Here is a 27,621-nt window from a genome sequence, read left to right as displayed (position 1 = left end):
AAAATACGAGTATTGTTTTTTTGGGCCACTTCATATCTCTATACTAAACACACACAAAGCTGCAGTGTTGTACTTACTAACTTTAAGAGCTAGGAGGTGGCAAAAAAATAAAGTGAGCGGCGCATTTTTTTATTTGGCGCACGGTGTGTGTTGCGGCGAAATACACAATTAACAAAACCTTATTGGGGGCAAAAAACATGATTATTTATTTTAACAAAACAACCAAAAAAAATTAACTGCGCCTGCTTGGGGTTGATTGATGGAAATGTGAGGGCTGGCTAACTGTGGACGACGCAGGGGTGGCTGGAGAAGGTGCAATAAAATTACTGGGGTCTGGAAGTTCGGGGATTGGGCTAGACACATGAGAGGGCAGAGACACACTGGAAGGGTGAGACAAACCAGACATTACAGATACATTGGGAGCTGAGGGGGGAGGGATAGCTTTCTTCTTTAGTTTATTTTTGCCTTTCCCTTTCTGTGATCGGCGCTGCGGTCCGGGGAGCCTCGTTTGGCTCATTGGTATCGGCCTAGCTGTGGTGGCCGACCTGTCACGGTCCGTGTGTCGTTGCAGCGGCATTGTTGTGGTGGTGGGGAACGACAGGCCAGGGTCCAGTAGCGGCATTGTTGTGGTGGCGGGGAAGGACAGGCTAGGGTCCGGCAGCGGCATTGTTGTGGCGGTTAAGGCAAGGCCAGGGTCTGGCAGTGGCATTGTTGTGGTGGCGGGTAACGCCAGGCCAGGGTCCGGCAATGGCATTGTTGTGGTGGCGGGGAAGATCAGGCCAGGGTCCGGCAGCTGCTGCATGTTAGTGGTCCTGCGGAAGGCCATACCAGGGTCCTGCAGCTGCCGCATGGTGGTGGCAGTGGAGGAGGTCCAAGCAGGAGCAGCAGTTGTCATGGTGGTGGCGGTGGGCTGTCCAACAGTACTCGGCATGGTGGTGGTGCTATAGTGGTGTCCGGCAGTGCTTGGAATGGAGGTGGCCGTGCAGTGCGATGCAGCAGAGGTCGGCATAGAGGTAAAGCGTGACAGCGTGGGCACAGGTGGAAATGCCCCCACTGTTTGCTGAAAATACCGACTCTGCTGCATAGCCTGCATGTAAGCAGCATTGCAGGCCTGCATAACACTAATCTGGAGATCAGGAGTAAGGTGTTCTGACATGCCCTGTTCAATTTGATTAAAAAAAATGTGCTGGCCTCTGGAGGTCGGCTTTCACTTGGGCAAGGGCTTTGGTAACCTCCTGGATACGTGTACTCATATGGCTAATGGCAGTATCCAGTCGGTCACCCATCGCCTCGAGTCCCTCGTGGAAAACCGAGCTCAAGTGCAAAAACTCGGGCATGAGTGACCTGTCCGCGGCCCTCTGCCGCTGCTGGAGGAGCCCCAAAAAATGGGCAGAGGCAGAGGACTGGGAAAGGGGATCACCTGATGAACCTGCTTCCGGGTCTCCAGTTAGTGTGGCAGGCCCACTTGCTGCAGCGCTGGAGGATGGCTGGGACGGGTCCGTGGTTGTCTGATGAAGGACTGCTCCAGAACCTGGGCCAACAGTGCTACTCCATGTGCTGTGAAAAAAGAAGAAAACAAATTAACCCCTTAGTGACAGAGCCAATTTGGTACTTAATGACCGAGCCAATTTTTGCAATTCTGACCACTGTCACTTTATGAGGTTATAACTCTGGAACCCTTCAACGGATCCCGCTGATTCTGATATTGTTTTTTCGTGACATATTGTACTTCATGTTAGTGGTAATATTTCTTCGATATTACTTGCGATTATTTATGAAAAAAACGGAAATATGGCGAAAATTTTTAACATTTTGCAATTTTCAAACTTTGTATTTTTATGCCCTTAAATCAGAGAGATATGTCATGAAAAATAGTTAATAAATAACATTTCCCACATGTCTACTTTACATCAGCACAATTTTGGAAGCAAAATTTTTTTTTGTTAGGGAGTCATAAGGGTTAAAAGTTGACCAGCAATTTCTCATTTTCACACCACCATTTTTTTTTTAGGGACCACATCACATTTGAAGTCATTTTGAGGGGTCTATATGATAGAAAATAATGAAGTGTGACACCATTCTAAAAACTACACCCCTCAAGGTTCTCAAAACCACATTCAAGAAGTTTATTAACCCTTTACGTGCTTCACAGGAACTGAAACAATGTGGAAGGAAAAAATGAACATTTAACTTTTTTTTGCAAACATCTTAATTCAGAACCATTTTTTTTATTTTCACAAGTGTAAAAACAGAAATGTAATCATAAATTTTGTTATGCAATTTCTCCTGAATACGCCAATACCCCATATGTGGGGGTAAACCACTTTTTGGGTGCACCGCAAAACTTAGAAGTGAAGGAGCGCCGTTTGACTTTTTCAATGCAGAATTGGCTGGAATTGAGATCGGACGCCATGTCACGTTTAGCGAGCCCCTGATGTGCCTAAACAGTGGAAACTCCCCACAAGTGACACCATTTTGGAAACTAGACCCCTTAAGGAACTTATCTAGATGTGTGGTGAGCACTTTGAACCCCCATGTGCTTCACAGAAGTTTATAATGTAGAGCCGTGAAAAAAAAAATCGCATTTTTTCTACAAAAATGATCTTTTTGCCCACAAATTCTTATTTTCACAAGGGTAACAGGAGAAATTAGACCACAAAAGTTGTTGTGCAATTTCTCCTGAGTACGTCGATACCCCATATGTGAGGGTAAACCACTGTTTGGGCGCACCGCAGAGCTTGGAAGTGAAGGAGCGCCGTTTTACTTTTTCAATGTAGAATTGGCTGGAATTGAGATTGGACGCCATGTCGCGTTTGGAGAGCCCCTGATGTGCCTAAACAGTAGAAACCCCCCACAAGTGACCCCATTTTGGAAACTAGACCCCTTAAGGAACTTATCTAGATGTGTGGTGAGCACTTTGAACCCCCATGTGTTTCACAGAAGTTTATAATGTAGAGCCGTGAAAAAAAAAAATCGCATTTTTTCTACAAAAATGATCTTTTTGCCCACAAATTCTTATTTTCACAAGGGTAACAGGAGAAATTAGACCACAAAAGTTGTTGTGCAATTTCTCCTGAGTACGTCGATACCCAATATGTGGGGGTAAACCACTGTTAGGGCGCACCGCAGAGCTTGGAAGAGAAGGAGTGCCGTTTTACTTTTTCAATGTAGAATTGGCTGGAATTGAGATCGGACGCCATGTCACGTTTGGAGAGCCCCTGATGTGCCTTAACAGTGGAAACCCCCCACAAGTGACACCATTTTGGAAACTAGACCCCCCATGGAACTTATCTAGATGTGTGGTGAGAACTTTGAATGCCCAAGTGCTTCACAGAAGTTTATAATGCAGAGTCGTGAAAATAAAAAATATTTTTTTTTCCACAAAAAAGATATTGTAGCCCCCAAGTTTTTATTTTCACAAGGGTAACAAGAGAAATTGGACCCCAGAAGTTGTTGTCCAATTTATCCCGAGTATGCTGATGCCCCATATGTGGGGGTAACCCACTGTTTGGGCGCACGGCAGAGCTCAGGAGGGAGGGAGCACCATTTGACTTTTTGAGCGCAAAATTGGCTATCGTGTTTGGAGACCCCCTGATGTACCTAAACAGTGGAAACCCCCCAATTCTAGCTCCAACCCTAACCCCAACACACCCCTAACCCTAATCCCAACCTGATCCATAATCCTAATCACTAACCCTAACCATAATCACAACCCTTACCCCAAAACAACCCTAATATCAACCCTAACCATAACCCTAATCAAAACCCTAAATCCAACACACCCCTAATCCTAATCTCAACCCTAACCTCAAACCTAACCCTAATCCCAATACACCCTGTTGTGAATTCTGTGGCCAAGCTCCCTCCTGTGGTCGAGAGTGGTACTTCGGCTGGTTCTGTCTATGAGCTTCCTTTGGTGGATGAGAGTGGTACTGCGGCTTCTGAGTTTCCTTCCTCAGGTGATGAGGTTAAGTCGTTAGGTGCTGCTCTATTTAACTCCACCTGGTGCTTTGATCCTGGCCTCCAGTCAATGTTCTAGTATTGGTCTTGCTTCCTCCTGGATCGTTCCTGTGGCCTGTCTTTCCTGCATAGCTAAGTTCTGCTTGTGTTACTTTTGTTTGCTATATTTTCTTTCCAGCTTGCTATATTGGTTTTTCTTGCTTGCTGGAAGCTCTGAGACGCAGAGGGAGCACCTCCGTACCGTTAGTCGGTGCGGAGGGTCTTTTTGCCCCTCTGCGTGGTTGTTTGTAGGTTTTTGTGTTGACCGCAAAGCTATCTTTCCTATCCTCGGTCTATTCAGTAAGTCGGGCCTCACTTTGCTAAATCTATTTCATCTCTGTGTTTGTATTTTCATCTTTACTCACAGTCATTATATGTGGGGGGCTGCCTTTTCCTTTGGGGAATTTCTCTGAGGCAAGGTAGGCTTATTTTTCTATCTTCAGGGCTAGTTAGTTTCTCAGGCTGTGCCGAGTTGCATAGGGAGCGTTAGACGCAATCCACGGCTACCTCTAGTGTGGTGTGATAGGATTAGGGATTGCGGTCAGCAGAGTTCCCACGTCTCAGAGCTCGTCCTATGTTTTTGGTAATTGTCAGGTCACTTTGTGTGCTCTGAACTTCAAGGTCCATTGTGGTTCTGAATTACCTGTTCATAACAACACCCCTAATCACAACCCTAACCTTAACCCTAATCCCAAACCTAACCCTAATCCCAAGCGTAACCCTAATGCCAACCCTAACCCTAATACCAACCCTAATCCAAACCCTAACCCTAATCCCAACTCTAACCCTAACTTTAGTCCCAACCCTAGCCCTAACTTTAGCCCCAACCCTAACCCTAGCCCTAAGGCTACTTTCACACTTGCGTTGTTTGGCATCCGTCGCAATCCGTCATTTTGGACAAGAAACGGATCCTGCAAATGTGCCCGCAGGATGCGTTTTTTGCCCATAGACTTGTATTGCCGACGGATCGTGACGGATGGCCACACGTCGCGTCCGTCGTGCACTGGATCAGTGTTTTGGCGGACCGTCAGCACAAAAAAAGTTCAATGTAACGTTTTTTTGTACGTTGCATCCGCCATTTCTGACCGCGCATGCGTGGCCGTAACTCCGCCCCCTCCTCCCCAGGACATAGATTGGGCAGCGGATGCGTTGAAAAACTTCATCCGCTGCCCACGTTGTGCACAATTTTCACAACGTGCGTCGGTATGTCGGGCCGATGCATTGCGACGGCCCCGTACCGACGTAAGTGTGAAAGAAGCCTAACCCTAAATTTAGCGCCAACCCTAACTCTAAATTTAGCCCCAACCCTAACCCTAAATTTAGCCCTAACCCTAAATTTAGCCCTATCCCTAACCCTAATCCTAGCCCTAACCCTAACCCTACCCCTAGCCCTACCCCTAGCCCTACCCCTAACCCTAACCCTACCCCTAACCCTACCCCTAGCCCTAACCCTACCCCTAACCCCAACCCTAACCCTAACCCTACCCCTAACCCTAGCCCTAACCCTACCCCTAACCCTAATTTTAGCCCCAACTGCTCTTCTCCTGCCGGCCGGCAGATGGAGACAGATGGCGGGCGCACTGCGCATGCGCCCGCCATTTTCTTTTGCCGGCGGCCAGGAGGAGCAGCAGGAGGACCCAGGGACACAGGTGAGTATGGCAGGGTCCCCGAATCCCCCTATTTCTCTGTCCTCTGATGTGCGATCACATCAGAGGACAGAGAATTACATTTTGACTTTTTTTTTTTTTTTTGCGGTCGCCGGTAAACAGTTAATTACCGGCGATCGCAAAACAGGGGTCGGTAAAACCGACCCCGATCATGCTCTTTGGGGTCTCGGCTACCCCCGGCAGCCGAGACCCCAAAGATTCTCGCGGGGCCGGCCGGCGGGCGCACTGCGCATGCGCCCGCCATTTTGAAGATGGCGGCGCCCACCGGGAGACACGAGGAGCATCGGGGGAGATAGGTGAGTATTGGGGGGCTACCTGGGACCCCTTTTCTCTGTCCTCCGATGTGCGATCACATAGGAGGACAGAGAAATTAAAAAGAGATCGCGTTTTTGGTTTTTTTTTGCGATCGCCGGTAAACGGTTAATTACCGGCGATCGCAAATGCGGGGTGGGTTAAAAAAAAACCAAATCATGTTCTCTGGGGTCTCGGCTACCCTCGGCAGCCGAGACCCCGGAGAAAATCCGACTCTGGGGGGCGCTATTCACTTTTTCCACAGCGCCGTTAATTAATGGCGCTGTGGTTTAAGTACCCTTAGCGGCCGCCGTTAAAAGGCGTATCAGCGGTCGCTAAGGGGTTAATACCAAACATTAACCAAAATGCAAACTCCTGTGGAATATAAACATACAGATTAAGGCTGCCTTCACACTAGCAGTATTTGGTCAGAGTTTTACATCAGACTTTGGAAGCCAAAACCAGGAGTACAACAGTCCGAGGAAAAGTATAATCGAAACAGATGCACCACTTCTGCATTAATCACCCAATCCTGTTTTTGACTTACAAATACTGATGTAAAATATGAAGGGACGAAGGAGGTCATACAAGGCATATCTGTACTCACCAGGACATGTGTCAGAAATAATGAATTCATGAGGCATTTATTTGTGCATCATGAATTCATTATTTCTGACACCTGACTTGATGATTATATACTGTATCTGTTTTGTAGACTATCTGTTTTGTAGACTGTCGTCACACTGTCAGTATTTGCTCAGTATTTTACATCACTATTGGTAAGCCAAAACCAGGAGTGGAACAATGTGAGGAAAAGTATAATAGAAACATATGCACCACTTCTGCATTGATCACCCACTCCTGGTTTTGGCTTACAAATACTGATGTAAAATAGTGACCAAAAACTGTTAGTGTGACGGCAGCATAATGCCATACATAACATTTTTTTTTTCACCAAAAATATACTTCCGTTCTCTGGGAAAGGACCGGTCTCAAAAATGCAAGGATGCGGTGATATTTGTATTTTCGGATCCTTGCTCCGGAACCACTAGGAAGCTGGCTCTCTTAACGCAGGTCCTTGTTGAAGCGGTCCTTCATCGAACGCCAACGTGTTTTGACTTTGAGCACTGTTGAAAAAACAAAACATAATGGTAAGGACAATGGTCTTTTGGCCGTGCTCACACAACTGTGTGTGATGAGAGAAACTCTCAGGAGTTTCTCTCATCACACACAGTTGTGTGAGCACGGCCAAGGTCTCTGCTGCTTCACACTGCATTGCAATACTTACCAAATGCATTTCGGACCCGAGTAGGGGTGTTGTCCCAGCCATCCCACATCGCTTTGGCCACCTCATTCCATAGCCGCCGGATCGTCACGTTGTCCGAGTGCTGCGGAATCCGGGTGTCCCACAACGGGACTCGTTTATGGACCAAGGAGATCAGGTGGTCATTGTCTATGAGGTCCTCATCCCGTTCTGGAACCTAAAAAAAAACAAAAGGACATTAAGGTTGGAGACATTAACATAAGGAAGAAAGAAAACAGAAGCAGAGAAATGGCATGAATATTGAAAGTCAAAAAAAGGAGTGCAGAAGTAAAAGGGAAAGAAAGAGAAAAGTAAAGAAATGAAGATTCAAGAATTGTCAAGTGTGGATACAATAAACAGTCAGCCACATATATGTACACGCTACCGCCGTGCCACCCGACTGTGACCCCGCTCCTCCTGCTCAGCCTCTGCCGCAGTGGAAGAAGTGCTCTAAAAAACATACAAAAAAATTGTCATATGTGTTGATGTGACAGTGAATACTTACCAATCTGAGGAGGTGAATACTCACTTCGCTGACATTTTCCGCTTGTGCAGGCCCAGGCATTTGATCTTCATCAGAAGAAGATGACATTCTGATGGATGCAGAAAGAAAGAAATGGCAGAAATTAGGACATGTAGAAACAGAAAATAGAAAATATAGGCATTGGCTAGGATATACTCACATTGTTCAGAGTCTTGTTTTCCTCCAAGGTTGTAGTCTGCGTTTCGTCTGGTTCACTGTCTGCTGATTAGTGACCTGCAACTGTCCACTCCCTCCCTTTATCACCTTTGCATGTGGGGGGTGGCTAATCAGTGTCTAGACATGTTTTCCTGGGATACAACGCATGCGTTCACAAACGCAAGCAAAACGCATGTGCTTGTGAACGCATGCGTTCACATAGACAGCAATGCGTTTCTTTGGCGCATTCCTTACACAATCGACCGCATACGTTTTTAGGGGGCAAATTGACGCCTCTAAAATTACTATGTGACGCCCAGGGGACCGGGGTACCCAGCACCGGACCAATGGGGTCTGTCTCTTGAGGGAGATGTCACGGGTGGCTTGACCCGGTGCTGTGGCCTCAGGCAATGCACAGTGTAAGGGGTATCATGAGGGAACAGGCACTTACTTGATCAGCAGCAGGTTCTCTCAGCGGTGATGATCCTGATCCTGGATAGATAGCTATTGCCCAAATGAAAGTCTGAGGCACTGAAACGTTTAACCAGTTTACTTCAACATAAAGGGATTTACAACCAGTCCTGTCACCGGAGTCTGTATAGGAACTCTGAGTTACTTTGACCCTGCCGGAGTCTTCGCCTCTTATTGTACGCAATTTCTGTGTGGCCCTGCTGCTGTATGTGAACTGGCTGCCGGCCCAATCTGTCCCCTCCGGGTCCTGGTTCAACGGGCAACCCGAGTCCTTTTATCAGCTTACCCCCTCCGGGAGTACCGCTGAACTCTGTGTCTGTTGCTGCGTCCGGCCCTAGTGAAGCTGATATCACCTCACGTTTTTCCGGTTGCTGTATTATATATAATGAATACAGCCACGGATCCGGTATCCGTCTTTGCGCCTGTTCTGGGTAGTGATTAATGCTACCCGGTTCTCACAATGTCCTTTTTCTCTGTCCCTCTTCTCCTCAGGCCTTTGATTTAGGCCTGGAAACCGTCATACTGCTGTTAGAAATTCAGCTGTATGACCTCTCACTTTCAGCTCCTTAGCCCAACTGCCATTTCTTCTCTCAGATCAGAATGGATCAAGGGGAGTCTCTGGAGCTCCCCCTTCTGGCCGGAGGTGGTAGTGCAGTCTTGCTATTTTAGTATTTGTGTTTACTGTCAGTAACTATTTTTGTGGCAAATACCCCTAGGGGTGCCACATTCCCCCTTAGTTAAGAACAGTACTCCGGGACTGTGGGACGATAACATTTTGAAATAACAATTAATATGCACAGAGTCTTAAAAATGAAAAGTTACAAAAACCACTCAAGGAAACAAAAATAGAGTTCTGTAAAAAGTCACTTCAAATAGCGTCCATTAATACAGTCCTATCCTTGAAGGTACTAGGAAAAGCACTGCACTTTGTGTCCAGGAATTTAGTTCCATTTTTCCAACGAAGTTGTCAATATAAAGTCTAAAGAATGTTCAAAAAGAGCAAAAAGCAAAGTTCAAAAAGCAGTCTTTCCGGAGCTTTGATTTAGTGCCTCCGGGCTGATAACAAGTTCAAGAATATGCAAGAAGTTCATACAGACAAGTCTCTGTAGGTACTGGGCTTAAACGTTGCAGAATGATAACAATGACTATAGTTTTATAATTGGTAATCTGCATACCTGGCCGGTAATTGACCCTGGGTACTACGCTGTGATCTACATAATAGCGGTATCTCTTCATGGGGTGTACTACTGTCTACTGCGGATGTAGTATCTGCCCGCTCTGCTAAAGATAATTCCACGACTATGGAGTTGGCAAGTCCACCGTGAATGGGATTACTCTGATCAGGAATCTGTTCTTCCTGGCCTGGAACCTCCTGTAGTACGGGGTCAGCCTCTTCCTGTCTTGGGACTTCTGGTATTGGGTTCGGTGTTGGGTAAAAGGCCACCATGGGAACCACTACTGCACCATGGTATGTTAGTAGGGTTTTGGGAAAGTCTCCTATACAGGTGTGATACATTTCCTCTTCTTTTTCCTTTACTGGTTGAACCTGTATGGGTTGAATAACTTCTGATTCTGGCTGGACAACTTCTGGCTCTTTCAATGCTTCCGGACACAATTTAAGATTGTCTCTTGACACTAATACAGATGTTAAGCCTCCGTTTTTGCTAATGAGACACATTTTAGGATTATCCATTCTTGTTGGTAAAACTGTGTAGGGTACGGCTTCCCACTGATTGTCTAGTTTATTGGTTCGACGATTTCTCTTGAGCACTTGGTCACCCGGTCTTAATGGGGTCGCTAGAGCATTCTGGTTGAAAGTTCGCTCTTGTCTTTCTCTAGTTTGCTGAAGGCTTCTTTCCACACTCTCTTGCACTTGGCGATACTGCTTTTGCCGTATGATATCCCAATTGGAGTCTTGAACTTCTGCGTCTGGTTTCAGAATTCCCATTTCTAGATCGATTGGTAATTGGCCGGGTCTTGCACGCATAAGGTAAGCTGGGGTGCAGTTGGTGGAGCTCACCGGGACATGATTATACAGATCCACCAAGTCAGGCAATTTCTCTGGCCATTGATTCCTTTCTGTCTCAGGTAAAGTCTTTAGTAGGTCTATTACAATATGGTTCATCTTCTCGCATAAGCCATTTGTTTGTGGATGATAGGCCGTCGTCCGGATCTTTTTGCAACCATACATATTACAGAATTCTCTGAAGATCTCTGATTCAAAGGCTGTACCTTGGTCGGTGAGAACCTGTTCCGGATATCCATGGGGTCTACAAAAGTACGTTTGGAACGCTTTGGCTGCTGTTTTTGCTGTCAGATCTTTTACGGGTACTACTACCAAGAAGCGTGAATAATGATCCACGATGGTCAAGGCATAGACATAGCCGGACCGGCTTGGTGTCAACTTCACGTGGTCCATGGCTACAAGTTCAAGTGGTTGTTTGGTGATTATGGGCTGCAGTGGTGCTCTTTGGTTCTTTTGATCGTTTCTTCTGAGGTTGCACGGGCCACAATTTCTGCACCACTGTTCGATTGATTTTCTCATCCCGACCCAATAAAATCTTTCTCTTAGAAGTACTTCTAACTTTTTCCAACCGAAGTGACCAGCACCATTATGGTAAGCTTCGAGGACCATCTTGACATCTTGTTTAGGCACGATAATTTGCCAAACCAATTCATGTGTTTTCGGATTGGTGTACCTTCTACAGAGCTTCCCTTGATACAGGAACATTTTGCCTCTCTCTTTCCAGAGTTGATGCATCTCTTCTGGGGCATCCTCATCTGGATATGCACTTTGCTCAGTCAGCAGTTCCTTCACCAACTTCACAGCCGGATTGCTGTCTTGGGTGTCAGCCCATCTATGGTGTGCTAACGGATTAAAATTCACCTCTTGTTGTTTCTGATAGGTACTTGACTGATGATGTTTTGCCTTGGGATGATGGAAGGCTGGTAGTTCAATTTCTTCAAGCTCCCCCGTTTCCTCTTCTACATCTCTCAAGTGTGGCATCCGGGATAGGGCATCGGCATTTCCATTCTTGCGACCTGCTCGATACTTGATTATGAAGTTGTAATTAGATAACCGGGCTATCCATCGCTGTTCTAACGCACCTAATTTGGCTGTGTCCAGATGGGTCAATAGATTGTTGTCAGTATAGACAATAAATTCTGCAGCGGCCAGATAGTGTTTGAAACGCTCCGTCACAGCCCAAACTACTGCCAGTAGTTCCAATTTGAAGGAGCTGTAATTTTCTGAATTTCTTTCAGTTGGCCGGAGCTTTCTACTTGCAAAGGCGATGACTTTCTCCCGACCTTCTTGCTTTTGTGACAGCACCGCTCCTAGTCCCACATTACTGGCATCGGTGTAGAGGATGAAAGGTTGATGGTAATCTGGGTATGCCAGAACCTCTTCTCCGGTTAGTGCCTTCTTTAGTTGTTCAAAGGAGTCTTCCCTTTCGTCGTTCCACTGAAAAGGAGGGTTTCGGTTTGAAGGTTTCTTCGTCTGCCCTACCAAGGCGTCTTGCAAGGGTGCTGCCAACTTGGTAAATCCTTTTATAAATCTGCGATAGTAACCCACCAATCCCAGGAATTGCCTCACTTCTTTTGCGTTGGTAGGTCTTGGCCAATCCCTTATGGCGCTTATTTTCTCGGGATCCGGTGCTACTCCCTCCGAACTCACGATGTGTCCCAGGTACTGTACCTTTGGCTTGAGAAGGTGACATTTGGATGGCTTGATTTTCATGCCATACCTGGATAAGGCTTCGAACACTTCTGCCAGGTCTATTAAGTGTTGTTCGTAAGTCTTTGAGTAGACGATCACATCATCTAGGTACAGGAGGACGGTCTCGAAGTTCTTGTGTCCGAGGCAGCATTCCATCAGCCGCTGGAAGGTATCGGATGCGTTGCAGAGTCCGAATGGCATGCGATTAAATTCACATAGACCCATTGGTGTGGTGAATGCCGTCTTTTCCTTATCTCTCTCAGCCACAGGGACTTGCCAATACCCACTTGTTAAGTCTAAGGTGGAAAAATAATTAGCAGATTTCAAAGCAGTCAAGGGCTCTTCTATCCTAGGCAAGGGGTAGGCGTCTTTATGGGTGATGTTATTAATCCGCCGGTAGTCTACGCACATTCTCATGGTTCCGTCCTTTTTTTTGACAATCACTAGAGGGGCCGCCCAGGGGCTACAGCTGTCTCTTATTACCCCGGCCTGTTTCATCTCCCTCAGCATATCTTTTGCACATTGATAGTGAGCGGGCCGTATGGGTCTATATCTTTCTTTTATTGGGGGATGGTCACCGGTGGGGATTGTGTGTTCTACCCCTTCTATCCGTCCGAAGTCCAATGGGTGTTTACTGAAGACTTGTTCATATTCCGTCACTAGCCTATACACCCCTTGTTTTTGATGGGTAGGTGTTGAATTTATGCCCACGTGTAGCTGTTGGCACCAATCCTCCAATTCTCCATCTGAGCCGTTGACTTCCACCTGACAGGTTGGTTCTAAGGGCTCAATGGTTGTGATGGCATTGTTGTCAACAGTATATAGCTTTGCCACTGTAGCATACCTTGGCAAAGTGACCTCTTCCTCTCCACAGTTCAAAAGTCGTACCGGCACTCGTCCCCGGTGTACCTCGACTACCCCTCGTGCTGGGAGTATAGTGGGCCTGCTGTCGGTGTACACTGGTTCTATTAAGGCTTGATAATCTCGTCCCTTAGTACCAATGGCTGCTCTACACCATACCAGCATTTCTGTTTTTGGTGGGATTACAATAGACGTTGGATCACTTACCCTCACACTGCCGATTTCTCCACCTGCAACTTCTACCTGTTGCCTTAACATCAATACTTTTATTTCCCTCTGGAGAACTCTCCTGCTGGTAGGATTGGGCAGTTTCAGCAATTTGCTGTAAGACAGAAATAACTTCGGCAAAGCAGTTCTCTAACACATTCATTCCTATCAATACAGTTGGTTCACAGTTCCGCCGGTCAACATCAACAACAATTATACCCTGTTTCTTCAATTCTACTTTACCAATCTTTATGGTCATCTCCCTGAATCCTAGTTTCGGTACCAACTTACCATTACTGGCCCATATATCTAGTTCAACATCAGAGGGCCCTTTATCAATATCTGCATCAGCCCAGTACCTCTTATAAAGGATATACGGTATAGATGAAATCTGGGAACCTGTGTCCATCAAAGCGTTGAGGGGAATTCCGTCCAGCACGATAGGGATAATGGGTCGTCCTCCGATGTACCTGTCGTGCCAGGGTGTTGGGCCTTGAAAGTTCATTCCTGTGAAGCGGCCCGCATTCCCAGGGGATTCCCGTTTAAATCACAATCTCGTGCAAAGTGGCCTGGCTGCTGGCAACGGCGGCAAATGGGCTGTCCATCCAGTTGGTAGCGGTCGCGGGGTCGTCCTCTCCATGTCGGGTATTTCCGGGGTCTCATCCATGGAACATCCTCTCTACGGTTTGGCAACTCCATCTTGGGTCCTCTCATCTCCTGCATGGTTTTAGCCATTGAAGCAACAACATCAGTTAAAGAGTCAAGCTTTTGTTGAAGAGCCTCATTAGTACTGGGCCCCAGGGGCTTAGCAATGGCCCCGGACATAGCTGATGTCACTTGCACTCCCTGTTGTTGAGGAGCCTCTGCCATGGGTTGCGCAGGATCCTGATCCCGAGGTGCCTCTGCCAGCTGGAGACGTATAGCGCTCTCCTTTAATTGGGCAAATGTCAATTCAGGGTTCTTAAAAACAAGCATACTCACATGCCCCCGGTGAGAAGGGGTGTAGAGTCCCTCAATAAATTGATCTCTTAGCAGTTTATCCGCCCCGGTGTTAAAAATGGGTTCAGCCAGTGTAAGTGATTTAAGGGCTTCCTGCAGGTTTAAGGCAAAGTCTCTCACGCCCTCATTAGCTTTTTGTTTGCAATTAAAGAATCGTACTTTAGCTTTGCTGCCGGCAGTGGTTTCAAATGTAGCTTTTAATCCAGCAAATATGCGTTCAACAGTGCCTTTTAGATCAGCTGCCCATGCTGTGACTTCTCGCTTAGCATGGCCACTTAACTGCATCATCAGGAGACTAACACGCTGAACTTCACCCACGGGGAACATGTCAAAATGGGCCAGCATCTTTTCTCTGAAATCGTCAAGGGTATTAGGCTCACCTTCATACATTGGAAGCCACGGGCCACCCGGGGTATATGGCATCAGCACCGACATGATGGGCGCCACTCCTTGCACCGCTGCACTGCCGGACTCTCTATCGACACTGTCTTTCAGCTGCATTAGCGTCGCCGGGTGCTGCGGCATCTCCGTGCTGCGACATACTGTGCCCCCTTAGTTAATCCGGACCCTTCCGGTCCTCCGCTTCCGTCGGGATAGTGTAGATTCGTTCCGCTGTGCAGCAGGATTGGTTTTCCCCTTGCTCTGACGTCAGAGCGATCAGCTTGGTGCCGCCCACAATGACACGCCCCCTGCTGCTCCCACCCGCCACGCGCTCTGTAATGGCGGATTCTGAAGTTTTTCAGTCAGACTGGGGCTCAGGTAATGGCGTAACTCAATTAACAGTCTCGTTATGAGGTGATGGCGGCCATCTTTACTCCATTATAACCAATGGGGAAAAGTCACTTTCAATAGTTTTTAATGGGAAATGGAATTTTCTTTAATAAAGTCAATTTTCAAGATTTTTCATCCAAGTTTTCACAATTTTGGGCTCCAATCACGGCACACAATACCCGGTATACGGGCTGGCTGAATCCTGTTCGTGACGCCAAATGTGACGCCCAGGGGACCGGGGTACCCAGCACCGGACCAATGGGGTCTGTCTCTTGAGGGAGATGTCACGGGTGGCTTGACCCGGTGCTGTGGCCTCAGGCAATGCACAGTGTAAGGGGTATCATGAGGGAACAGGCACTTACTTGATCAGCAGCAGGTTCTCTCAGCGGTGATGATCCTGATCCTGGATAGATAGCTATTGTCCAAATGAAAGACTGAGGCACTGAAACGTTTAACCAGTTTACTTCAACATAAAGGGATTTACAACCAGTCCTGTCACCGGAGTCTGTATAGGAACTCTGAGTTACTTTGACCCTGCCGGGGTCTTCGCCTCTTATTGTACGCAATTTCTGTGTGGCCCTGCTGCTGTATGTGAACTGGCTGCCGGACCAATCTGTCCCCTCCGGGTCCTGGTTCAACGGGCAACCCGAGTCCTTTTATCAGCTTACCCCCTCCGGGAGTACCGCTGAACTCTGTGTCTGTTGCTGCGTCCGGCCCTAGTGAAGCTGATATCACCTCACGTTTTTCCGGTTGCTGTATTATATATAATGAATACAGCCACGGATCCGGTATCCGTCTTTGCGCCTGTTCTGGGTAGTGATTAATGCTACCCGGTTCTCACAATGTCCTTTTTCTCTGTCCCTCTTCTCCTCAGACCGGTGATTTAGGCCTGGAAACTGTCACAGGACTGTTAGAAATTCAGCTGTATGACCTCTCACTTTCAGCTCCTTAGCCCAACTGCCATTTCTTCTCTCAGACCAGAATGGATCAAGGGGAGTCTCTGGAGCTCCCCCTTCTGGCCGGAGGTGGTAGTGCAGTCTTGCTATTTTAGTATTTGTATTTACTGTCAGTAACTATTTTTGTGGCAAATACCCCTAGGGGTGCCACAACTACATGTAACGTTTACCGCACCAAACCGCAGACGACGAAACGACGCATGCGTCGTCAAACGCCTCAGAAAGCAACCGATCGCAGACTCATGCGTCCCTAATGTTAAATATAGGAATACACAACGCATGTGGATATTTGCGGACACAACCGCAAATGTGAAACCGGCCTAACATTGTAAGCTCCTCCGTGTCATTCATTACATACTGCTATCTCCAGATCACTGGTAATGGCTCCATGTGGAAATAAAAGCCATTCTATCAATTTAATGCAATGATAACAGCTGTGTTATGATTTTCTGCAGCAGCTGAAGTGTGTATTATGAGGTTCTGCAGCAGCTGAGGTTTGAGTGAGGGCTAACATACATATTATACCGTATATTACTATGGGCATATGAGAGGACAGGGATTGCTCTTCTGTCATTTCCAATGCTGGAATGAATGATAGAGGTCAGTGCTGGGGCAGATGCTAGCGGGTGGGCAGAGGGCGGTGCGGGACATTGAGCTGTGAGCTTAAAAAAAAGCCCATGAAGCTGCCTGGTCTGAGGGAGGAGAATGTAAACAAACTGGTTGCAGGTAGTGAAGAAGAGAAAGGAAAGGTAAAAACAAAATGTATACGGGTTTTATATATTACAATACAGCACAGGTTACCTAAAAAAGAATACCGTATATAAGCGAGTATAAGCCGAGAATTTCAGCCCATTTTTTTAGGCTGAAATTGCCCCTCTCGGCTTATACTCGAGTCATACCCAGAGGTCGGCATGGGAGGTGGAGTGACAGCTGTCTAAGCATGCTCACCTGCTCGTGCCACGGTCCCTGCTTCCCCAGCGCTGGCAGCTTCTTCCTGTATTGAGTGGTCACATGGTACCGCTCATTACAGTAATGAATATGGACCCCACTCCACTCCCATAGGGGTAGAGCCGCATATTCATTACTGTAATGAGCGGTACCATGTGACCGCTCACTACAGGAAGAAGCTGCTGGCGCTGGGGAAGCAGGGACCGCGCCAGGAGCAGGTGAGTATAAGCAGTGCGCTATATGCACCTGCTCCCCGTTCCACCGTCGCCGGCCGCCGCTGCGTCTTCCCCATCCTCTGCACTGACGCTCAGGTCAGAGGGTGCAGTGATGCGATTATTGCGCGCCGCCCTCTGCCTGAGCAGTCAGTGCAGTGGACGGGGAACGTGGCGGCGGCTGGCGGCGGTGGGACGCGGAGCAGGTGAGTATAGCAAGTGCAAGGGGCATAAGCGACGAGAGGTGAGTATGTGATTTTTTTTTTTTTTTATCGCAGCAACAGCATATGGGGCAAATGACTGTATGGAGCATAGTATGGGGCATAATCAGCATTTATGGAGCATTACATGGGGCAAATGTTTGTGTGGAGCATCTTATAGGGGCATAAACAGCATTTATGGAGCATTACATGGGGCAAATGACTGTATGGAGCATCTTATGGGGCCATAATCAGCATTTGTGCAGCATTATATGGGGAAAATGACTGTAAGGAGCATCTTATGGGGCCATAATCAGCATTTGCAGCATTATATGGGGAAAATGACTGTATGGAACATCTTATGGGGCCATAATCGGCATTTGTGCAGCATTATATGGGGCGTATTTTGTATGGAGCATCTTATGGGGCCCATCATGAATTGTATGGAGCATTATATGGGCTCCTGATTCAATATGGATATTCAAAAACACTTAACCTACTGATGTCTCAATTAATTTTACTTCTATTGATATCTATTTTTGTACTTTTGACATTTACCGGTAGCTGCTGCATTTTCCACCCTAGGCTTATACTCGATTCATTAAGTTTTCCCAGTTTTTTGTGGCAAAATTAAGGGGGTCGGCTTATACTCGGGTCGGCTTATACTCAAGAATATACGGTATATGGATTTCGGGGTCAGACAACCTCTTTAATGGCATTGGCTCCAAATGTATTCTACAGTAGGAGAACCCCAACATAGAGCCAATCAGAAGCCTTCTTGATGGCATTATATGATGGATAAATATTGGCCTGTATTTCTCAGCATTGAGGTCACAATCTTGGCAAACTCCATTTGCTGAAATTTAGCTTGAGGCTTGCAATTAACCTCCACCATATTGAACTGTTGTCTGCAAACACTCATTATTGTACCACTGACCAGCTCTTCGATGATCAAACTGCTTTATGTTATAGCCTAAAATTTTACCTCATCTGTCAAAAGCACCTAGAGCTTTTTTCAACGCTCCATGTTTCATACATAGCTGCTTGGTCTTGTCTCCATGTCGAAGGTATGACTTTTTGGCTGCAATTTTTCATGAAGACGATTTTTGGTCAGTCTTCTCTGAACAACATGGGAGTAGCTGGGTCCCACTGGTTTCTTCTAGGTTTGCCCTGATGGCACTGCTGGACATCTGATTTTGAAGACAGATAAACATGATCTTTGTTGTATCTGCTGCACTAAGTTTCTTTGGCCGACCATCACGTCTACAGTCCTCAACATTGCCAATTTCTTGGTGCATCTTCAAAAGAGCCTGAACTGCACATCTTGAAATCCTAGTCTGCGTTCAAATCTTTGTCAGGAAGAGACCTTGCTAATGCATTATTACTAGCTCAGTCTTGCTATGGTGTGTGACCTGTAACCTGAAACCTGTAACCTGAAACTATCTTACACAACCTCCCCTTTAGTATGAGTATGGCTGCTCCTTTCACAGTTTTAAAACTTCTACGCAGGGGCGGACATACCATTGGTGCAACCTGTGCGGCCACACAGGGGCCCAAGAGGTAAGGGGGGGCCCATTTCTTGCTCCAAAGCAAGTGCAATTTTGCATTTTTAGGAGTTCTCGGGCTGCAAAGGGCCCATATATTGTTCTTGCACAGGGGCCCTTTTCTGACTGTGTCCACCAGCGCTTCTACGCTACTGTTTGTCTAAATTAATTACTATGTTTTAGCCTTCATATGAAAATTATGATCATTCTCACTTGTTTAGTTAAGTCATACACTTATATTTATACAAGTGTACCTAGGAGAATTTATTCTGTTTTGCAGGAAATGTGTGGTCACAGCAAATATTGATTTGATTTTAGATTTCTCTTTTGTTCATTCACTTTTTGTTTTGCTAATTAATAGAAATAAACCATTAACACTTCTATTTTTTCAAAACATTCTCTCTTTACAGCATTTTTTACAAACCTGCCTAAAATGTTTGCACAGTACTGTATATTTATTGATTGTATTTCTTCCATAGGTTTGAGAAGCTAGACATAACACCGAAGAGTGCTCAGAAGCTGAAGCCGGTGCTGGAGAAATGGTTAAATGAGGCAGAAATGAGGAACCTGGAGGGACAACAAAATTTGATGGAATTTGTAGGTGGAGAGCCATCGAAGAAGCGAAAAAGACGCACATCTTTTACTCCCCAAGCTGTGGAGGCCCTTAATATTTACTTTGAGAAGAATGCACTGCCCACTGGCCAGGAAATCACAGATATTGCTAAGGAATTAAACTATGACCGTGAGGTGGTGAGGGTGTGGTTTTGTAATAGGCGCCAGACTCTGAAAAACACCAGTAAGCTGAACGTCTTTCAGATCCCCTAGAAGGTGATGAATCAAACTCCCTACCACCACCTTGTCGCCAGCATTTCATCCTCTCCACATATGGCAGTGGAAGGGCCCTCTTTCCTTCATCTCTCAAGCACTTTTGTGGCTGTATATATGCTTAATCCATATTATAGCCGGCTGTTTTCGCCATTTTAATCATGTTTTTATACTGTATTACAGAAGTTAAGCGTGGTAAAGGCCATCGCAGCCTGATCTTTCTGGTGATATTACGCACATTTAACGTACTCTGTGTAACCATGAAGCCAGACTGATTTCTTCTATTGTTGGACTACACTTGTGGTCTTCTTTGACAATATTAACCCATTAATGTTGATGAAGTTCATTTGTGATTATGTGGAGTTCCACGTTAAGCTGATTGTATGTGTACTCCTGATCCAAGTCCATTTTTATACCAGAAACCTCCTAATTCTATGTGTTAAGGTACCTTCACACTGAGCAACTTTTCAACGAGAACGACAACGATCCGTGACGTTGCAGCGTCCCGGATAGTGATCTCGTTGTGTTTGACACGCAGCAGCGATCAGGATCCCGCTGTGACTTCGCTGGTCGTAGCTAGAAGTCCGGAACTTTATTTGGTCGTCAGGTCGGCGTGATTCGTCATGTTTGACAGCAAAAGCAACGATGCCTGCAATGTTTTTTCATGGAGCGAACAACCAGCAAGAACGATAAGTACGTCACTGGATCGCTCCTGCATCGTTCAGCTGTTGCCGTGTTTGATGTCTCCTAGCGACCTAAATAGCAACGCTGCAGCGATCGGCTCGTTGTCTATATCGCTGCAGCGTCGCTTAATGTGACGGTACCTTTACTCATTCATATTTTCATGCTTTAGATTTTATGGTATATTCCAGTTATTTGATTTTATGTCTACTTTTATGTATTTATTTTACTTTTCTACTTAGTAGAAAAAACAACAGGTACTCAACTTAAAGAGGTTGTTTGTGGCTTAAATATACACACAATGGCTCCATTCGTTTTAGAAACTTCACTTTTCATATATGTTGCATAGATTTGTAAATTTGATGGAGGCAATGTTAGTCCTGATTTTAAACAGTATTCTAATTCTCTACATTTATACTATTACATTAAAAAACTCAGACTTCCATATAATGATCTCCTTCAAGATCCATTCTTGGCTTACCACCCCTAAAGACTAAGGGAAATATTCGGTGTAAATTAACTGGTTTTGAGCAGTTCTGTTCTTTTCTATAGTTGTTTTGATCAGTGGTTGTGAATCAGTCAGTTCCCATCTTTTCTACACACTATCCAATGAAGGTCATAGTGCAAATCCACCAAATTTTCTGGGTAAAAACAAAACATTTATTCCAAATTCTCACAAATTGTGTAATAAACGAGCACTAATAGGTGTAAAACAAGTGCATGGTACGCTGATCAGTAAGCCTGGCCTATGGTTTTGCCCACACAGATTTCTTCAGTAGCATATGTGTGTGTGAGGGAAACCCTGAATCAGGCTTTAATCTATGTGCATGCAGTTTAATTTGGAATGCAAATTCAGCTTTTTACCCTGAAAATCTTATGGTTTTGCACCATGTCCTTCATATGCTAAGAAATGACATGTGTTAGAGGTGAATAGTGGAAGTGAGCATGGACCGCTTTACAACCACTGATTAAGATAGCTATAAAAAGGACTGAAGCTGCCAATTGTTTCACTAGAATGTTTACCTTGGTGTTTTAGAGGATATCGCTATCTGAATTTATCAGTTTCTCCTAATGTACGGTAGTTGTCTCTCAGACGGCCATTTAAAACAGTACTTCTCAAACTTTTTGACCTGAGACCTTCTAAAGGTACCTTCACACTGAGCAACTTTACAACGATAACGATAGCGATCCGTGACGTTGCAGCGTCCTGGATAGCGATGTCGTTGTGTTTGACACGCAGCAGCGATCAGGATCCTGCTGTGACATCGCTGGTCGGAGCTAGAAGGCCAGAACTTTATTTCGTCGCTGGATCACCCCCTGACATCGCTGAATCGGCATGTGTGACGCCGATCCAGCGATGTGTTCACTTGTAACCAGGGTAAACATCGGGTTACTAAGCGCAGGGCCGCGCTTAGTAACCCGATATTTACCCTGGTTACCATTGTAAATGTAAAAAAAAAAAACAGTACATACTTACATTCCAGTGTCTGTCGCGTCCCCCGGCATCAGCTTCCCTGCACTGTGTCAGCGCCAGCCGGCCGTAAAGCAGAGCACAGCGGTGACGTCACCACTCTGCTTTACGGCCGGCGCTTACACAGTGCAGGGAAGCTGACGCCGGGGGACGCGAGAGACACCGGAATGTAAGTATGTAGTGTTTTTGTTTTTTTACATTTACAATGGTAACCAGGGTAAACATCGGGTTAGTAAGTGCGGCCCTGCGCTTAGTAACCCGATGTTTACCCTGGTTACCCAGGGACTTCGGCATCGTTAGTCGCTGGAGAGCTGTCTATGTGACAGCTCTCCAGCGACCACACAACAACTAAACAGCGACGCTGCAGCGATCGGCATCGTTGTCTATATCGCTGCAGTGTCGCTTAATGTGACGGTACATTTAAACAGACCGTGACTGATATCTGGGCCTTACTATCTTTTGTGGATTTTCATACTACAAATGCTGAAAATGCTCTGAACTGAATTTAACATCATAATAAGTGTAAATTGCTGCATAAAAAGAAAGGACTTTGCAGAATATGATAATTATATCAGGGGTGGGAAACCTTTTTTTCTGCCAAGGACCATTTGAAAATTTATAACATTTGCCACGGGCATATTACACTGCAAGTCTCCTCAAAATGGGAAATTCATCGCTGCTCATGTTACATTTATAGAACTCTAGCAGTAGGAGGTGTGCTGTATACATCACATAGGAGACACTGGACTGGTGTATATGCACCACATAGACACTGAATCTGTTGTATATAAATAACATAGGAGACACTGAGGAAGTGAATATATAACACATAGGAGACACTGGAGCTGGATTATTTACATCAGGGGTCCCCAACTCCAGTCCTCAAGGCCCACCAACAGGTCATGTTTTCAGGATTTCCTTTGCATTGCATAGGTGATGCAATTATTACCTGGGCAAGACTAAGGAAATCCTGAAAACATGACATGTTGGTGGGCCTTGAGGACTGGAGTTGGGGACCCCTGATTTACATCACGAGAGACACTGGAGCTGGAGCATTTACATCACATGGGAGGCACTGGAGCTGGAGCATTTACATCACATGGGAGACACGGGCTGGAGCATTTACATCACATGGGAGACACAGGGGCTGGAGCATTTACATCACATGAGACACTGGAGCTGAAGCATTTACATCACATGGGAGACACGGGCTGGAGCATTTACATCACATGGGAGGCACTGGAGCTGGAGCATTTACATTACATGAGAGACACTGGAGCTGGAGCATTTACATCACATGGGAGACACGGGCTGGAGCATTTACATCACATGGGAGACACGGGCTGGAGCATATACATCACATGGGAGGCACTGGAGTTGGAGCATTTACATCACATGAGAGACACTGGAGCTGAAGCATTTACATCACATGGGAGACACAGGGGCTGGAGCATTTACATCACATGGGAGACACAGGGGCTGGAGCATATACAGTGGGGCAAAAAAGTATTTAGTCAGTCAGCAATAGTGCAAGTTCCACCACTTAAAAAGATGAGAGGCGTCTGTAATTTACATCATAGGTAGACCTCAACTATGGGAGACAAACTGAGAAAAAAAATCCAGAAAATCACATTGTCTGTTTTTTTAACAATTTATTTGCATATTATGGTGGAAAATAAGTATTTGGTCAGAAACAAACAATCAAGATTTCTGGCTCTCACAGACCTGTAACTTCTTCTTTAAGAGTCTCCTCTTTCCTCCACTCATTACCTGTAGTAATGGCACCTGTTTAAACTTGTTATCAGTTTAAAAAGACACCTGTGCACACCCTCAAACAGTCTGACTCCAAACTCCACTATGGTGAAGACCAAAGAGCTGTCAAAGGACACCAGAAACAAAATTGTAGCCCTGCACCAGGCTGGGAAGACTGAATCTGCAATAGCCAACCAGCTTGGAGTGAAGAAATCAACAGTGGGAGCAATAATTAGAAAATGGAAGACATACAAGACCACTGATAATCTCCCTCGATCTGGGGCTCCACGCAAAATCCCACCCCGTGGGGTCAGAATGATCACAAGAACGGTGAGCAAAAATCCCAGAACCACGCGGGGGGACCTAGTGAATGAACTGCAGAGAGCTGGGACCAATGTAACAAGGCCTACCATAAGTAACACACTACGCCACCATGGACTCAGATCCTGCAGTGCCAGACGTGTCCCACTGCTTAAGCCAGTACATGTCCGCGCCCGTCTGAAGTTTGCTAGAGAGCATTTGGATGATCCAGAGGAGTTTTGGGAGAATGTCCTATGGTCTGATGAAACCAAACTGGAACTGTTTGGTAGAAACACAACTTGTCGTGTTTGGAGGAAAAAGAATACTGAGTTGCATCCATCAAACACCATACCTACTGTAAAGCATGGTGGTGGAAACATCATGCTTTGGGGCTGTTTCTCTGCAAAGGGGCCAGGACGACTGATCCGGGTACATGAAAGAATGAATGGGGCCATGTATCGTGAGATTTTGAGTGCAAACCTCCTTCCATCAGCAAGGGCATTGAAGATGAAACGTGGCTGGGTCTTTCAACATGACAATGATCCAAAGCACACCGCCAGGGCAACGAAGGAGTGGCTTCGTAAGAAGCATTTCAAGGTCCTGGAGTGGCCTAGCCAGTCTCCAGATCTCAACCCTATAGAAAACCTTTGGAAAGAGTTGAAAGTCCGTGTTGCCAAGCGAAAAGCCAAAAACATCACTGCTCTAGAGGAGATCTGCATGGAGGAATGGGCCAACATACCAACAACAGTGTGTGGCAACCTTGTGAAGACTTACAGAAATCGTTTGACCTCTGTCATTGCCAACAAAGGATATATTACAAAGTATTGAGATGAAATTTTGTTTCTGACCAAATACTTATTTTCCACCATAATATGCAAATAAATTGTTAAAAAAACAGACAATGTGATTTTCTGGATTTTTTTTTCTCAGTTTGTCTCCCATAGTTGAGGTCTACCTATGATGTAAATTACAGACGCCTCTCATCTTTTTAAGTAGTGGAACTTGCACTATTGCTGACTGACTAAATACTTTTTTGCCCCACTGTACATCACATGGGAGACACAGGAGCTGGAGCATTTACATCACATGGGAGACACGGGCTGGAACATATACATCACATGAGAGACACGGGCTGGAACATATACATCACATGGGAGGCGCTGGAGCATTTATATCACATGAGACGCTGGAGCATTTACATCACATGGGAGACACAGGGGCTGGAGCATTTACATCACATGGGAGACACAGGGGCTGGAGCATATACATCACATGGGAGACACGGGATGGAGCATTTACATCACATGAGAGACACAGGGGCTAAAGCATTTACATCACATGGGAGACACAGAGGCTAAAGCATTTACATCACATGGGAGACACAGGGGCTAGAGCATTTACATCACATGAGAGACACAGGGGCTAAAGCATTTACATCACATGAGAGACACAGGGGCTAAAGCATTTACATCACATGGGAGACAGGGGCTGGAGCATTTACATCACATGGGAGACACAGGGGCTGGAGCATTTACATCACATGGGAGGCACTGGAGCTGGAGCATTTACATCACATGGGAGACACAGGGGCTGGAGCATATACATCACATGGGAGACACAGGGGCTGGAGCATTTACATCACATGGGAGGCACTGGAGCTGGAGCATTTACATCACATGGGAGACACGGGCTGGAGCATTTACATCACATGGGAGACACAGGGGCTGGAGCATATACATCACATGGGAGGCACTGGAGTTGGAGCATTTACATCACATGAGAGACACTGGAGCTGAAGCATTTACATCACATGGGAGACACGGGCTGGAGCATTTACATCACATGGGAGGCACTGGAGCTGGAGCATTTACATTACATGAGAGACACTGGAGCTGGAGCATTTACATCACATGGGAGACACGGGCTGGAGCATTTACATCACATGGGAGACACAGGGGCTGGAGCATATACATCACATGGGAGGCACTGGAGTTGGAGCATTTACATCACATGAGAGACACTGGAGCTGAAGCATTTACATCACATGGGAGACACGGGCTGGAGCATTTACATCACATGGGAGACACAGGGGCTGGAGCATATACATCACATGGGAGACGCTGGAGCATTTACATCACATGAGAGACACGGGCTGGAACATATACATCACATGGGAGGCGCTGGAGCATTTATATCACATGAGACGCTGGAGCATTTACATCACATGGGAGACACAGGGGCTGGAGCATTTACATCACATGGGAGACACAGGGGCTGGAGCATTTACATCACATGGGAGACACAGGGGATGGAGCATTTACATCACATGGGAGACACAGGGGATGGAGCATTTACATCACATGGGAGACAGGGGATGGAGCATTTACATCACATGAGAGACACAGGGGCTAAAGCATTTACATCACATGGGAGACACAGGGGCTAAAGCATTTACATCACATGGGAGACACGGGCTAAAGCATTTACATCACATGGCAGACACGGGCTGGAGCATATACATCTCATAGAAGGCACTTCGCTGCAACTGCTGCCTCAGTTATCGGGACATGAGCGCAGAGCTTACTAATTCTGCCTTCAAAGCAGGTCCTGACGCTTGCACTGGCTAGCATCTGGACATAAGCCTTCATTGCACACGTGGTAGTGTTCAGCAGTAAATGCTGCTTGCAGTGTAAGGAGGAATATAAGGTCCAGTGGCCCAGTTTTTCTAGCCCATTAATTCCTCCTTACACTGTGAGCACTCACACACAGCAGCACATGCAATGAAGCAAGCTGTCTGGTGGCTCTAGGTAATGATATCATGGGCTGTAAATGGCCGGAGTTTCCCCGCCCCTGAATTATATGAACACGGTTTCCCCAGCTATACTTCACCAACCTTCACCAATCCATGTAACAGGGCACTTTTATCCCCATTAGCATGGAGCGGCAGTTCTCATGCTTAACCGCTGTTGCATTTGCTCCCTATTGGGGCTGCCATGCGCTGCTCTGCTTTTTCCGGCGCCCTGATAGAGATTGAATAATGAATGGAGGGGCTGTCTGCTGATCTGTGTAGGTCCCATAGGTCAGACCTCCACTGATCAGCAAATGATCACCTGTCCAATGGATAGGCGGTAATAAGTTTTCACTAGATAATCCCTTTTAAATTAATCTGTGCAACTGCTTTGTTAATTCAGACATACCGTATTTACTTTTCACTGGCCAACCTCTTTAAGAGGTACCGTGAGCTATATATTTCCATCATTTTTTACATATATGGCTCTTTCTGGGATTTATTTACCGTATATGCATTATCCAATGTCTTTTTAAAGTCTTGCTTTTATAGAAAATAATGTTCATAGTGCTAAATCTTGTATTTATTCCGAAACTCCTGAGACTTCTTCCAGTGCAGCATTGGCGTAGAGTTAGAATAATTCAGTTATATTTGCAGTGTGCGCTACAGGCCATAAAGTTTATCCATATACCAACCAGTCAAGGATTGAAAAATAGGATATACGTGATGGAAAAATAAGAGTTTCCAATCTATAAAGATAGAGACATAGATATCTCCTATTTTTCAGATATATAAGGTATCCGCTATCAATGCACATTTACAGCTTTAACAAATATTTTAAGATGAAGCATGTCACTAAACTGTTTACATTTCCCGTGTGCTATGGTTGCGCAGTTTCTTTATTATTCGAGATTGTTACATGACATCACAATGTTAAGATTTATTGGACAGTTTTATTTATGAGCACCAGACGTGAAG

General features: G+C 45.9%; 1 protein-coding gene across 1 annotated transcript in view; it reads left to right on the top strand.

Moving 5' to 3' along the window:
• Nucleotides 1-20,780, top strand: part of POU6F1 (POU class 6 homeobox 1) — a 169,930-nt gene extending 149,150 nt beyond the window's left edge. The window contains exon 12 of the mRNA XM_069758624.1: nucleotides 19,306-20,780. Coding sequence (XP_069614725.1) covers nucleotides 19,306-19,651 — 346 coding nt within the window. The 3' untranslated portion in view covers nucleotides 19,652-20,780. The remainder of the gene's footprint in view (nucleotides 1-19,305) is intronic.
• Nucleotides 20,781-27,621: the final 6,841 nt, after the last annotated feature.

Source organism: Ranitomeya imitator, chromosome 3, assembly GCF_032444005.1.
Source record: "Ranitomeya imitator isolate aRanImi1 chromosome 3, aRanImi1.pri, whole genome shotgun sequence".
Taxonomy (NCBI): Eukaryota; Metazoa; Chordata; class Amphibia; order Anura; family Dendrobatidae; genus Ranitomeya; species Ranitomeya imitator.
The sequence above is the reverse complement of the archived record's forward strand: the minus strand, read 5'-3'. Positions and strand labels throughout refer to the sequence as shown.